Source organism: Microcebus murinus, chromosome 16 (assembly GCF_040939455.1).
Source record: "Microcebus murinus isolate Inina chromosome 16, M.murinus_Inina_mat1.0, whole genome shotgun sequence".
Lineage (NCBI taxonomy): Eukaryota > Metazoa > Chordata > Mammalia > Primates > Cheirogaleidae > Microcebus > Microcebus murinus.
In genome coordinates this window covers 65,436,117-65,450,966 of record NC_134119.1, presented here as the reverse complement: position 1 = coordinate 65,450,966, position 14,850 = coordinate 65,436,117, and the positions used below count along the sequence as shown (strand labels likewise).

Below are 14,850 nucleotides of genomic sequence, written 5' to 3'. Positions count from 1 at the left end.
AGGGGAGAGGGAGGGAAGACTTGCTACAGGAGGTCTGTGTGGGGACCCTCACTCTTGGAATGTGACCCCGAATGCCTCTATGGCATTTCTTAAAGGGGTAACGTTAAATTATTATTTTTTTTATTACTGAAGAGATCTGTGCATTTTGGAAAACTCAGAAAATAGAACGGAGCACAAAGAAACACATCACTCATAATTCTGCCACCCAAGGGAGTTTCATACCCTGTAAACATTTTAGCATATATACTGTCAGTCTCTTCCATGGCGGTGTATTTGTGTGTGTGTGTGCGTGTGTATTTTATAAAAGCTTGGATTTCCCATTTCCTATTTGATTGTTTTCTTATGTATTATTTTTGCTAAGAGCTATGAACATCTGTCCATATAAATTAGTTATGTTGCTTGCTTTCTCCTTTGAGATAGTGTCTTGCTCTGTCACCTAGCATGAAGTACAGTGGCGTGATCATAGCTCAGATCATAACCTCTAACTCCTGGGCTCAAGCAATCTCCTGCCTCAGCTTCCTGAGTAGCTGGGACTACAGGTGCGAACCACCATGCCCAGCTGATTTTTTATTTTTTGTAGAGACAGGGTTTCACTATGTTGCCCAAGCTGGTCTTGAACTCCTGGCCTGGAGCAATCCTCCCGCCTCAGCATCCTAAAGTGCTGGCATTACAGAACTGTATAATCGTCAGTCGTATCTATAGCCAGTTCCTTCTTATGTATTTTGTTGAGGTTGCTTTTAATTTTTTAGTATTATAGATAATGTGACAACCATCAGGAAGATATTTGTGCCTATCCTTGATGTCGTCAAGCTAAATATCTGGATGTGCAATTGCTGGCTTAAAGTGTGCACAAACAATAACCCCAAAATGATAATAGTAATAATAACAGGCCACCCTTAACCGAGTACCTATTCTGTGCATGGCACTTGGCTAAACACTTTCCTCACGTCAATTCCTGACATAAGTCCCAGTATGGCATAGCTGCTAGCATTCCTCTCATTTTCACAGGTGGCAGAGCTGAGGTGCAGATTGCATAAGGTCGTGTGGTTGCTGGGATGGGGTCTCAGGCAGTCCGTGCCCAGAGCCCAACTGCTAAACCGCCGCGCTTCCCTGCCTCTGCTGGTGGGGACACGGGAGCCTCAGAGACAACGGGCACTTAAGAGATGACATATGTGAGGGGCAGGGTCAAGACTCTAAACACACAGGGGAACAAAAAGGCTTCCTGGCCAAGAAGCCTCTTGAGGACCAGCAAGGGACTTTGTCTCCTATCTTTTGAAGCCACAGATAGCCGTAATTGATTTTTGTTCTTTTTTTTTTCTTTTTAAATTGTAGAAGTAATACGTGCTCATTTGTAGAAGTAAGTTGCAAATGTCCCTCTTACGTCGCTCATCCCACTCTGTAGAGGTCACTGCTATTAAGTTTCACGTGTATCTTTCTAGGCCTCTTGGGTGGGAGAGTGATACAAAGGTGTGTTTCCGTGTGATGTAAACTTACACACATATTAATGCTTTTTTTTCTTTACACAAACACTGGCCTGGTAAGGAACTTGTAACTTACTGTTTTCACTGCGCTGTTCATCGTGGCCAGCTTTCCTTGACACTACTGTGTTTATTTTCGGCCTAGCATTCCTATCACGGTCCCTGTCAGTGGATGTTGAGGTTGGTCCCTGCACTTCGGACTCCCCCATACGACATTGCAGGGACCGTCCTTGTACGATAACATTGTGCATGGGTGTAAGGGCTTCCTCTAGAAGGAGTCTCAAAAGAGAAACTGCTGCACTGGGGGTATGCTTATGTCAAATTTTGGTGTATACTCTTACGTATACCCTTCAGTTGCCCTGCACCAGGGTGTCCCTGTTTGTGTTGGTCCCGGAAGTATATGAAGAAGCCCAGGGGACATCTGACCCGAACTGGCTCTGTACCCCTGCAGGTACCTGGAGGAGGTAGGCTACACAGACACCATCCTCGACATGCGTTCCAAGCGCGTCCGTTCCCTGTTGGGTCGCTCGCTGGAGCTCAACGGGGCTGCAGAGCCTAGCGAAGGGGGCCCCAGGGCCACGCCGGCCCCTGGCGGGCTCAGTGGCGGTGAGTCGCTGCTGGTGAAGCAGATCGAGGAGCAGATAAAGAGGTGAGCCCTTGGGCTTGGCAGTGTATCCCTCCGTCCCCCACCCCATGCGGGACAGTGTCAGAAAGACGGCCAGCGTTCCTGCATGCGCTGGCGGCCCCTTCTCCTTCTGGAACATATCATGGGATTGTCTGTTCCAGAACCCCCTTCCCCTTCATTGCTGGGACCCCCTGGATTCTGTCCCCCTGTACACTCTGCACGGCCTCGTCTCTAGGCTGCCCCTCTCGCGGGTCTCGTGCCTGTGCACTCCTTAGCAACGCCCAGCACCTACTGAGGCGCCCTGGGTGGCTTCCAGCGGGAGAAAACACGCGGTTGCTGCCCTGGGGGGCTTTTATTTGTTTATTCTCTAATCTGATTAATTATTAATTCATCACAATAAATAAGGTCATGTAGGTGTTGCTAAGCGCTATGGAGAATAGGAAAGGTAATCTGATCGAGAGGAGAGATCCTGCTACTTTGGATGGGGGCAGGGAGCACCTCTGGACATTGGGGTATCTCTGTCCTGTGACATTTGGGCAGAAAACTGCGTGGAACGGAGGGTAAGGCACACAGTGGCAGGGAGGAGAATGTTCTGGGCAGAGGGAAGGGCAAACGCAAAGCGCCTGAGGCAGGAAGGTCTGTGGCTGTGGGAGGCTGCAGTCCTGGGAGGCACAGCACACGGGCCAGCTCGGGGACTGAGGGACTGAGTGTAGACAGTGCAGGGAAGAGATCCAAGGCCAGAGCCTTGGGGACTCGCTGAGCTCAGAGGCTGGAGCAGGGGAGGAAGCCAGGAGGAGGCTGAGCTGGCAGCCAGTCGGTGGAGGAAGGCTGGGAGTGAGAATGAGAGCGGTGTCCTGGCCCAAGTGAATTCTGGGTGTGGCAGCCTGGAGGCAAGTGAGGGGAAATCTGCAGTGATTCTACCGAGTGGTAACTGTACACCTGGGCAGTCTGCAAGAACTCTCTAAAGCGTCAACCTGATGGCAAAAAGGATTGCATTTATCTGAACTTTGAATTCCCCCCTGCCTTTACGGGTGGCGGAGTCAGGTTTGGTAAACACCTCCTCCCCTGCTAAAACTTGTCGTCATGTTGGAGGCTGGGAGGTGAAGTAGGAGTGCCATCTGTCGCTGGGGATGGTTCAGGCTCCTCAGGAGCAGGGGCGCCGGTGCCCCTGCTGTTGACAGCCTAGCTGGCTGTAGCTGTGGGAGCATTTGCAGAGTGGCTGGTTCCTCCTTCCTGCTGGGGGCGTCTGTGCCTTGCCTGACCTGCCCTTGTGATCTGACCGGGCACGGGAATGGGGGCTGCCGAGTGAGTGCCACTCTCTCCAGCGTCCCTCCGACTCAGCACATGCTGGAGCTGTTTGGTCAGGGTTGGGGGGTCGGGGCTCAGTCTGGGTGGAATGAGGTTCCGGTTGGCATGGGCATGCGTGGGGCAGAGGCTGGGGTCAGGGCCCTGTGTGTTATTAGGGTCAAGGCTACTCGGGGCTAAAGGGCTTAGCTGGGTCCAGGCTCTGGCCACCACGCCTGGGCAGGCGCCTTCCTTTCTGAGCTTTGACACCCAGCAGGACTGAAACCCCCTCTGCCCCCTTGTCAGGAACGCAGCGGGCAAAGACGGCAAGGAGCGCCTGGGCGGCTCGGTGCTGGAGCAGATCCCCTTCCTGCAGAACTGCGAGGACGAAGACAGCGACGAGGACGACGAGCTGGACAGCGTGCAGCACAAGAAGCAGCGCGTGAAGGTGAGCGCCTCCCGTCACACGCCCGGCGTCCTGGTCTGGGTGCGGCCCGTTTGCAGCCCTTCCCCAAGTCCCAGCTCCTTTTGCGACAGGGCTGTGCCTCAGTACCCTGCAGAGGTGCCTGCGTGTTTGCCGTCAGGGCCTTTGCCTGTGCTGCCCCATTTCCCACTTACACCACCGTAACTCTCTGTCCTCTGTGGCTTCATCCCAGATGTCCCTTAGAGGCCTGCCTGAGCCCCGCTCACACCGCCCCCCCTTGGGCGGCCCCGCCAGTTCCAATGCTGCGTGTTCGGTGTGACCATTTGCTCTGTGTCCTTAAGTAGATTGTGAGCGCCACCAGGCCGGGATTTTTTTTTTTTTTTCGTTTTTTTTTTTTTTTTTTTTTGAGACAGAGTCTCACTTTGTTGCCCAGGCTAGAGTGAGTGCCGTGGCGTCAGCCTGGCTCACAGCAACCTCAATCTCCGGGGCTCAGCGATCCTCCTGCCTCAGCCTCCCGAGTAGCTGGGACTACAGGCATGCGCCACCATGCCCGGCTCATTTTTTCTATATATATTAGTTGGCCAATTAATTTCTTTGTATTTATAGTAGAGACGGGGTCTTGCTCTTGCTCAGGCTGGTTTTGAACTCCTGACCTCGAGCAATCCGCCCGCCTCGGCCTCCCAGAGAGCTAGGATTACAGGCGTGAGCCACCGCGCCCGGGATTTTTGTGGGTCTTTTTGCTGCTCTGTCCCTGGGCCCTGAAAAGGGTTTAGAACACAGGCCCTCAGTAAATATCTGTGCATCGAACGAGTGTGGCTGGGTCCGGGGTTCTGCCTGGGTGGAGGCCCCTCTCTGCCTCTCCCATCAGAAATCATCCCTGAATTTTCATACTCCTGTGGCCTTCACATCTGTCACCACACTTGTTCCACCTCTGGGCTGGCGTGTTGTGCAGGGCTCTCTGTGGCCACACAGCAGAGCTTCAGGGAGGCTCAGCTTGAAGCCTCGCTGTGACCCAGAAGCCCTGCTGTGACTCCCAGATTGGCCACTGGCCTGGCTGTGTGACCTTGGGCATGTGCTTCTCTATGTCTTAGCTTCAGTTTCCGAACTCATAAAACGGGGCTGAGAGTCCCGGTCTCTGGTTGTTGAGGATTTAATTCAAATGGGCCAATGCACAGAAAGCCCTCAGCTGCACCACGGCGGCCGGCCCCCCTGCGTGCTCAGTGGGTGTCGTTGATGGCTGGTGGCACCGGTGGGAGTGATTAGCGGTGTAGCTCTCATGGTCATGGGCACCATTGGAAGAGTGTGGGTGACAGGGCCCTGTTCTCGTGCACCCTTCAGTGCGCTTGCGACGGTTCCAGGCTTCCATGGAGTCCAGACCCCAGCTGCTACCTCTCTGGGCCTGCTGTCCACACCTCCACCCCAGGTCACCACGTCCTGTCTCTCTGCATCCCCCACGCGAGCCAGAGACTGGCTCCTCATGCCTGCCCGACTCAGCGCGGTAGAGGGTCAGCGCACCCTGGCAGAGTACACAGTTGGCTGAGGCTGCCCAGGGCATGGGCAGAGGTCAGGCTTGGCGACCTGGGGCAAACAGCTTCCCTCTGCTCAGCCTCAGTTTCCTTGCCCGTGATATGGGAATAATAATTACAACAATCACAGTTCACAAGGTTGGGGGTTAGTTGAAGCCACGTGTTATGGGAAGCTTATTTGGTGCCCGTTCAGGGCACGTGACTTGTTCTTGTGTGCACACCGCAGCTGGGACAGTGTTTGGTGTTTACTTATCATCTGCTGGACCCGTGTTAAAGCGCTGGGGCCACTCGTCCTCACCGTGACCGTGCCCCTCGTTCATGCGCACGCGGACATGGGTACGCGCCGCTCTCCCGGCCAGCCCGTTGTCTCGAGCCTGACTGCTGTGGGACAGGGCCACCCCTGCACAGGCCAGGAGGAGGGGCTGCGTGAGCGTGAGGGGCCGGGAAGGGGCTCCACAGCCAGGCTGCGGGGCGGGACAGGCAGTGGCTGCAGGCCTCGGTGGGGGGAGCACGTAGTGGGCGGGCAGCACAGGCAGCGGCTGGCCGCGGAGGCGGTCCCTTCTGAAGGGACAGGCAGAAGGCTGGGAACCCAGGCTCATCTTTTCTTGCTCACTGGGGGGGAGGTTAGTCTCTGGACAGGAGCGCCCTGACCTGCCTGCTTCTCCATGCCCCAGCTCCCCTCCAAGGCCCTGGTGCCTGAAATGGAAGATGAGGATGAGGAAGATGACTCCGAGGACGCCATCAATGAGTTTGATTTCCTGGGCTCAGGAGAGGACGGGGAGGGGTCTCCAGACCCTCGGCGCTGCACCGCAGATGGGAGCCCCCACGAGCTGGGTGAGTCGGGCATTCTCTGGCCATGACAGTGGTGGTGGGGCCAGGCCCTGGGTCCTGCCCCTTCCACACACAGCCGCCTGCAGCTGCTTCCTGCCCCAGGGTCGCCACCGGACGGATACACTTCCTGAGAGGAGAGTGGCCAAGGCGAGCCGGAGGCCCGAGCTGTAGCGGCCAGGCCCCTCACCCCTTCCCTGGAAAATCCCCCTGTAGACACGGGCCGGCCCACATCCAATTCTGGCTGGCCTCAAGGAGGGAACAGGATGAGGACCCGGTGGGGGAGAGGCCGGTGGGGCAGGGCTGCGTCTTCCTCCCTGTCCTGTGCCTCCTGGCTAGGAGGGCCTGGGGGAGGGGGTCACTCGGGGTGCATGGCTGGGGACTGAGGCCCAGGCAAAGGCAGTGACCTGCCCACCGCCCCACAGAGGGTCCTGCTCAGCCTCTGTGTCCTCTGCCAGTCTGCCACCTGGGCCCAGAGCTTCATAGCCGCCCACCCACAGTCACAGGGAGGCCCCTGGTGGTGGGGAAGGCATCTCCCGCGTGAGGCTGGGTTGGGGACTGTGGGCAACTCCTCTCTGTGCCTCGCCCCTGCAGAAAGCCGGCGGGTCAAGCTCCAGGGCATCCTGGCTGACCTTCGGGATGTGGACGGGCTGCCCCCCAAAGTGACCGGCCCACCTCCTGGCACTCCCCAGCCCCGGCCACACGAAGGTAAGAGACCCACTGTGCCCCCAGCCTGGTCCTGTGGGCCCACAGCAGAGGGAGGCTGCAGAGCTAAGCCAAGGGCTTCTGTGTCCTCAGGGTCGAGGCCCAGCCTCCAGCCTGCAGCCTCCCTATCCCAAAAGTTTGTCTGTCTGTCTCTGTCTCCCTCTCTTTTTGTCTGTCCTGCCCTGTCTGTCTGTCTCTCTCTGTCCCCTCCTTTTCAGCTGTGATTCTTGGTCTCGTCCTCTCCCTGTCTCTCCTGTTCCTTATCTCTCTCCGCCTCTCTCTCGTCCTCTCTCTCCCCGGCCCTCTCTGCCCCTCCCTCCCCTCCCCCTACCAGGTTCCTTTGGCTTCTCCTCAGACGTTTTCATCATGGACACTATCGGGGGCGGGGAGGTGAGCCTGGGGGACTTGGCAGATCTCACCGTCACCAACGACAACGACCTCAGCTGTGATGTAAGTTCTCCAGGTGCCCCAGCCCAGCCCCCTGTGGCTGTCATACCCAGGGCCAGCCTTTGCTGTGCTCAGCACCTTCCGTGTGAGGTCACCCACAGCCCTGGGAGGTGGCTTCTCCTGCTCGCTGTTTCACAGCGGGCTGCAGGTGCAGGCAGGCGAAGGGACGTGCCGGTGGTCACTGAGGAGCAGGGCCTGGAAGATTCTGGAGCCCGGGTCTTGATCCCGGTGCCAAGTTCCTTCACTCAGTGCTCCCTCCCGCCCCTGGCATTTTGGGGTGTGGGAAGATGGCCTCGAGCCAAAGCCCCCCCAAAATAAGGCTAGTCTGGTGTGAATCGGGCCAGTGGGTAGAATGACGTGTTCTGAGCCTGAGACCCAGACGGGCCCCTGGCCATCTGGGAACCTCTGGCCTGCATATGCGTGCGCGTTTCCTGTGGCCGGGCGGGACCTCAGGTGTTGATCCCAGTGAGGCTGGCGCCCTGCTGTGGGACGTGGAAGGGAGCCTTGGAGCGTGCCTCGGGCTCCTCAGGATGTCGCCCGTGCTGGGGGAGGGGGCAGAGGAACTACACGATAGCTGATGCTGTGGCCCTAAAGAGAACGGCAGAAGTGACAGCTAGGGCGGGGGCCTTGGGGATGGACTGAGCCCAGGCAGAGGGTTCTTCAGATGGGAATCCCATCTTGGGTCAGGGTCCCGAGGCTCACCTGGCAATCTCCTTTTCCAAGCCCGGCCTTTCTGGGTCCCCTGCCTGGGGGAGGGGGTCACTCGGGGTGCATGGCCGGCGGCTCTACTTTCCATCAGGGCATGTGCAGCGCCCCTAACAGTCCTGTTGATTCTGCTCCCGGTGCCTCCCTCGGCGTGTCCCCGCTCCACCTCCATGGTCAAGTTTCCAGTCTACATGTCCTCCTCTCTCCCTGGGACTTCGTAACCTCTTAACCTCTCTCTGCAGCTACTCTTACCTGCCCCTCATCCGAGCCTCCCATGGGGTGGCCAGAGAAAGCCATGTCATTCCCTTGCTCTAAATCCTTCCCTGGATCCCCAGTTATCTGCGGCTTTTTTCCAAGGATGACGTGCAGGTTCTAATGGTGCTCCCCACTCTGGCTCCTGCCGCCCTCCTGCCCTCATCTGCTGCTCTCCTCATCGTCTGATCCTGGGTTGCGCTGGCCTCTCAGCCCTGGCCCCACCCTTGCTGCCTCCTGCCTCAGGGCCTTTGCACGTGCCATTCCCCATCCTGCTTCCCTTGTGTGGTCAAGTCCTGCTCGCTTGCCTCTTCCTCAGGAAGGCCTTACCGACCCCATGGAGGCGGCCAGGCCATCTGTTATCTCCGCCTTGTGCGTTTTTAATTCATTGCACTGCACGTAGCTCGGAGTTCTGTGCACTTGTGGGATGGTCTGATTGTCCACCCTGGTCCCTGTTCCTCTGAGCCGGGAGACTCCAAGGGGTCAGGCTCAGCCTTGTCTCTCCAGACCTGTCACACTGCAAGAACTTGCCTAGTGAGCGAGGGGACTCGGCCCAGCAAAGAGGAAGGGGCGAGCACCCTGGGCTGCTAGGGCGCTGGGACTCAGGAGAGAAGGCCCAGCCCCCCATCTTGCCGGGGATCCGTGTGGGGAATGGAGGGGTCCCGCAGTCCTGTTAGAGGCGGCAGTGTCTGCGTGACTGCTGGGACGGGTGAGGGCCACTGAGGCAGCTCCCCACCCCCTCAGCTGTCTGACAGCAAAGATGCCTTCAAGAAGACCTGGAACCCCAAGTTCACCCTGCGCTCACACTACGACGGCATCCGCTCCCTGGCCTTCCACCGCAGCCAGGCGGCGCTGCTCACCGCCTCCGAGGACGGCACGCTCAAGCTCTGGAACCTGCAGAAGGCGGTCACGGCCAAGAAGTGAGGGCAGCAACCCCAGAGTGGGGGCGTGGGGGCACCCGGGCCCAGAGCATAGGATGACAGGGGCCTCAGTGACATCGGGCTCCTCTGTCTCCCCACAGGAATGCTGCGCTAGATGTGGAACCTATTCACGCCTTCCGGGCGCACAGGTAGGGAGGTGGCCCGAGCCTGCTGGAAACCTAGCTGTCTGATCCCTGACCTGCTCTCTGCCACCGCAGCAGGACGATGGCAGGAGGCAGGCAGCAGGAAAGCTGAGTCCCGACGCCTCTCCTGTCCTGCACAGTGGAACCCTCAGCCCATACACGCCCTGGCTCTGGGGCTCTGTGCCAACTTTCATGTGGCCCTGGTGGCCGGTTCTCGGGAGGACACGGAGGCGGGGGCTGGCAGAAGGCAGGGCACACGCAACTGGCCCGGGTGGCACGGCCAGAGCCACAGTAGCTGAATTCTTTTTGGCCATCCTTGAAAGATGCGAGTAGGGAACTTGGAGGTCCTGTGGCCAAGGAAGGTTTTGAGCTTCTTGTCTCATCTCCCTCCACCCATCTTTGTACCCTCCAGGGGCCCTGTGCTGGCAGTCGCCATGGGCAGCAACAGCGAGTACTGTTACAGTGGCGGGGCGGATGCCTGCATCCACAGCTGGAAGATTCCAGACCTCAACATGGACCCCTATGATGGCTACGGTGAGGGTAGCTCCCTGCCTTCCCTTCCTCCACCAACGCCCACTGGGGCCTGGTCGTTCCTTCTGAACACGCTCAACGTCCGCCTCTTGTTGGGATGTCTGCTTGACCGAGTTCTGGGAGTGTGTGGGGAGCGAGTGGAGAAGGTGGAGTTAGCCCGGCCAGGGTGTAGGGAGCTGGAACTTGATCCTGGGGCATTTAAGAGTTAAGTGGAGGCCGGTTGCGGCCGAGGCGGGAGGATCTGTCAAGGTCAGGAGTTCGAGACCAGCCTGAACAAGAGTGAGACCCCGTCTCTACTAAAAATAGAAAGAAATTAGTTGGACAACTAAAAGTATATAGAAAAAATTAGCCAAGGCATGGTTGTGCATGCCTGTAGTTCCAGCTACTTGGGAGGCTGAGGCAGGAGGATCACTTGAGCCCAGGAGTTTGAGGTTGCTGTGAGCTAGGCTAACATCACGACACTCTAGCCCAGGCAACAGAGCAAGACTCTGTCTCAAAAAAAAAAAAAGAGTTAAGTGGAGACATGACCAGACTGTCGCTTCTGTTCAGTGTCTTTCCACTTGCTCTCTGACACCTCTTGATCATTCACATAGCTCTGTGCTAATATCGTCGTGGCAAAGTTCAGAGGGCTGTGTCCCTCCTTGAGGAACAGACACGCTCAGACAGCAGTCCCACCCACGAGAGGTCAAGGGCCAGCCCCAGCCACGTCAATAGGGCTCAGGCCAGAGTCACCTGTGTGGATCCCAGTGACCAGGGAGGCCATGGTGGGGCTTTGAACGACAGAGAGCTTTAGAGAGACTGGGCAAAGCAGTCTCAGGCCAAGGGTGGGCCCCGTGCGGTAGACAGAGGCTGTGTGCCAACCCTCGGGGCTCGCAGAAACTCCCCTGCTCCTTCTTTCCTTAACTGAGTCCTAAAAATTACGTATTGAGCACTGGTTTCTGGACCCTGGGGAGATAGCCATGAACAGAGGGATATCCCTGCCCTCTGGGGGAGCCCTAGAATCTTCCCCAAAGAGCTAGCGGTCACTGTGCAGCTGCTGGTCTGTCCCAGTGGTGGGCAGCTCCAAGGGAGCGGGGCTCTGGGCATGAGGCTGGATGAACAGATGACTCAAGCCCAGCTGCCCAGGGCGAGGCCGAGCCGGAGCTCCGGACTGTCTGGAGTGCGGCTGGCAGGCCTGATGTGGCCCCTCTCCTCCCAGACCCAAGCGTGCTGAGCCACGTCCTGGAGGGCCACGGGGACGCGGTGTGGGGCCTGGCCTTCAGTCCCACCTCCCAGCGCCTGGCCTCCTGCTCCGCTGACGGCACCGTCCGCATCTGGGACCCCAGCAGCAGCAGCCCGACCTGCCTCTGTACCTTCCCCACGACCAGTGGTGAGTGGGGGACCCGCTGGAGGCCACCAGGGGGGCTCCTGAGGAGGGCCCAGGCCTCCCGCCCTGCAGCCTGACCCCAGGGCAGGACTGGGCATCAGGCAGCCTTCTGTCCCCTGTGCCCCCAGAACACGGGATCCCCACCTCAGTGGCCTTCACCAGCACCGAGCCTGCCCACATCGTGGCCTCCTTCCGCTCTGGCGACACCGTCCTGTACGACCTGGAGGCTGGCAGTGCCCTCCTCACACTGGAGTCCCGCGGCAGCAGCGGTAAGGGGCCCCCAGAGCCCTGGCTGGGCCAGGCTGGGACTGGGGTCTGCATGCCTTCAAGGCCCCAGTTCCTCTTGTGGCTTTGGTGACCTGCTTGTCAGTCAGCTCGAGATGACTGCCCTGCGCCCCAGGGGCCCTGACAGGAAGGAAATAAGGTCCGGTGGAGGGCGCAGCCCTGCCGCACTCACAGCTCGGGCTCTCGGGGGCCAAGGGGAGAGTGCGTCATGGACCTCTTGGTGGAGCAGATGCACGTTTTCTTGTCCCTTGTCACTCCTCCCCAAGCCCCAAAATAGGGCCCAGGGCTCATTTTGTAGAAGCAGCACTGAGGCCGGGAAAGGAGTGGCCTGTGGGTCCCCAACCTTGACACTGGGGTGGGTTGTGGGGTCAGCAAGACTCCTTTCTTGCCTCTGTCCTGGCTCCCTGATTGTCCCCTTGATGCCCTTTCCTCTCCCCGTCTTCCTTCCAGGCCCGACCCAGATCAACCAAGTAGTGAGTCATCCAAACCGGCCCCTCACCATCACCGCCCACGACGACAGGGGCATCCGCTTCCTGGACAATCGGACAGGTGAGGCCCAGCCTCTGGCTGGCCCCACTCCCGACAGACACAGACAGCAAAAGTCCTCATGTCCCCGTCAGAGGCTCTCGGGGCATCTCCTCCAGCCCCCTCACCTTCCCAGGTGAGGCCCGGAGTGAGAGAGGACGCTGCCACCACCTGTCTCCCCTCAGGTAAATCCGTGCACTCCATGGTTGCCCACCTGGACGCGGTCACCTGCCTAGCCGTGGACCCCAACGGCGTATTCCTGATGTCAGGAAGTAAGTTGGGGCCCTCATATCTGTCCTTTCCGCAGCAGGGGTGCAGCTTGCTGGACCCACCGAGGGTGGGGAGAAGAGACCTGGGCACTGGCCCCAGGCGAGTGCACGGGCACTCCTGGGCTGGGGACTGGGAGGAAGCTGGTCTGGGCAGGAGTGACCGTGGTCATAGTGACATAATAGGACAGGGCAGCGAAGCACAGGGTCAGAGCCCACTGGCAGCGCTGGTACCTGTGGCATATTAGTTAATTTTCTAAGCTAGCCAGGCACAGTGGCTCACACCTATAATCCTAGCACTCTGGGAGGCCGAGGTGGGAGGTCAAGGTCAGGAGTTCCAGATCAGCCTGAGCAAGAGCGAGACCCCATCTCTACTAAAAATAGAAAGGAATTAATTGGTTAACTAAAAATATATAGAAAAACTTAGCCAGGCATGGTGGCGCATGCCTGTAGTCCCAGCTACTCGGGAGGCTGAGGCAGGAGGATCGCTTGAGCCCAGGAGTTTGAGGTTGCTGTGAGCTAGGCTGAGGCCACGGCACTCTAGCCCAGGCAATAGAACGAGTGAGACTTTGTCTCAAAAAAAAAAAAATCTTCTAAGCAACCCTGTGTGCTAGCCACTTTGTCCCCATTTTACAGATGTGGGACCTGACATTCAGAGCTAAGTCCTGTGACTTGGTCACAGCCCAGTGGGCTGTGGGAATGGAAGTCCAGGCCTATCTAACGAAACTGCACGGGGACTTTGAGCGCTGGGTCCCACGCTGCTCTCTCTGCATGAGGGCACTGAGGCCGTGGCTGTGGGGCTGTGCCCAGAGGGGCCGGGCTGGACCGTGGGTGGATGAAGGCTGTTTTGAGGCCGTCGGTGTCAGACCCCCGGGAGACCCCAGTGGGGTCACGGCTGGGCTCTGCCTTCATGTCCTCCCCTCCTTCCTCCTCGGGCCATTCTGTCCTCATGCTGGCCACAGGCTGATTTCTGTTCCCCTGCGTGTGACCTCCCGCCCCGCAGGGTTGGTGCTGGAGTGCAGGGAGAGCGGCTGGTGCTCCCTGTACCCCCAGGGCCTGTACACAGAAGGCGCTCAGTAGTACTTGGTGCCTCAATGGATGGGAGACAGGATGGAACAAAAGCATTCTCCTCTGGGCCGGTGGCAGGGAGGGCAGGGAAGAGGGTTGAGTCGCACCTGACCCCGAGGCCAGGTATTTGCGTGAGGAGCTCGGTGACAGCCCTGTCTCCCCACCCCTGCGCAGGCCACGACTGCTCCCTGCGCCTGTGGAGCCTGGACAACAAAACCTGCGTGCAGGAGATCACAGCCCACCGCAAGAAGCACGAGGAGGCCATCCACGCCGTCGCCTGCCACCCCAGCAAGGCGCTCATCGCCAGCGCCGGCGCCGATGCCCTGGCCAAGGTCTTCGTATGATGCCCGCCTGGCCCCGCCGTGGCCGCACGCGGGCTGCCGAGCGGGGTGGGCGGGCGGGGCTGAGGTGAGGGCCTGGCCCCTTCGTTCTCTGGGCAGGAGGGTGGAGACCGCCTGTGTCCGCAGCCCTGTGGGGTCCTCACACCCGCTGAGGTGCCACAGTCCAGTTGGGGCCACCCTGTGAGAATCACTGAGGCAGCCCCGGGGTATGGAGGGCAGGGTGTTGAAGGAGCTGTGCCCTAGAGGCCATGGTCTAGTGTCCCCTCCCTGTCTCCCGCAGGTGACACTCACCTTCACTCCAGAGGCGCAGAGGCCTGGCCTCTTCGCGGCTGCTGTGGAGCCCGGTGGTGCTAGCGGCCCTTCCCCAGGAATCCCCTCCCCCACGCTCTCTCCCCAGCATCTGACTTGGGGATGCGCCCCTTTCAGGAATCACCCCTCAAGGACGGTCCCTGGGGGTTTCTCCCTGGGCCCTGACACCCGCTGCTGGTATAGAGCTGCCTTCTGCAGGCAGCGCAGCCAGGGCTGGGTGTTTTTGAGGATCAGTTTTTCCAAGATGCCAGAAGGTGCCAGGTTCTCCCCTTGAGCTCCTGCCCCCTTCCTCTCCGTCTCCCAGACCTGGTGGGGGCCGCGCTGGGAGGGATCCCGGACACATGCCCCTCCTGGGTGGGCCGGAGCCGCAGAGTTGAGCCCTGGGCCCGGCCCCTCCCCGGCCCCCTCCACTGCTTTCCAGACACTAACCAAGGCCTCCGGGCCAGGAACTGCCCACCACTCCTCCCAGGGCGGCCCTCCCGCCCGCGGGGTCGCCCATAGGGAGAGATGGCCTTCTCATGCCCCACCTCCGGGGCGTGGAGGGTGGAGTAGGGTGCCCTGGGCCCCCTTAACTCCCTGTATATCTGTATAAATAACAGGATTTTAATGGCCCCGCCCCTGCCCCCACCCTCGTTATCACTGTGTGATAGTCTTGGTCAATCTCCATCCTGGCCCTCCACTTTCTCCCTCTATTTATTTCACTCTCTTTGGTTCCACCCTGTGACCTCCTCGGTCCCCCTCCCAGGTTCCTGTTTATAAGCCCCATCCCCTCTGCCCCTATCTTGTATGTGAAAACTTGTCTCAATAAACCCTTTGGAGTAA

At 59.0% G+C, this 14,850-nt stretch overlaps 1 protein-coding gene across 3 annotated transcripts in view; it reads left to right on the top strand.

Annotated features, from left to right (window-relative positions):
* Window positions 1–14,850, top strand: part of STRN4 (striatin 4) — a 24,392-nt gene extending 9,542 nt beyond the window's left edge. The window contains exons 5-18 of one of the 3 annotated variants that reach the window (XR_012912476.1): window positions 1,930–2,127; window positions 3,694–3,835; window positions 6,012–6,171; window positions 6,760–6,873; window positions 7,226–7,320; window positions 9,019–9,194; window positions 9,296–9,343; window positions 9,750–9,871; window positions 11,067–11,237; window positions 11,363–11,503; window positions 11,970–12,068; window positions 12,230–12,316; window positions 13,553–13,786; window positions 14,000–14,850. Coding sequence is in view for 1 of the 3 variants with exons in the window: in XM_075993192.1 (XP_075849307.1) it covers window positions 1,930–2,127; window positions 3,694–3,835; window positions 6,012–6,171; window positions 6,760–6,873; window positions 7,205–7,320; window positions 9,019–9,194; window positions 9,296–9,343; window positions 9,750–9,871; window positions 11,067–11,237; window positions 11,363–11,503; window positions 11,970–12,068; window positions 12,230–12,316; window positions 13,553–13,722 (1,744 nt within the window). In the remaining 2 variants the exon portion in view is untranslated. Of the gene's footprint in view, window positions 1–1,929; window positions 2,128–3,693; window positions 3,836–6,011; window positions 6,172–6,759; window positions 6,874–7,204; window positions 7,321–9,018; window positions 9,195–9,295; window positions 9,344–9,749; window positions 9,872–11,066; window positions 11,238–11,362; window positions 11,504–11,969; window positions 12,069–12,229; window positions 12,317–13,552 lie in introns of all 3 variants that reach the window. The other 2 variants (XR_012912475.1, XM_075993192.1) reach the window with 2 other exon arrangements.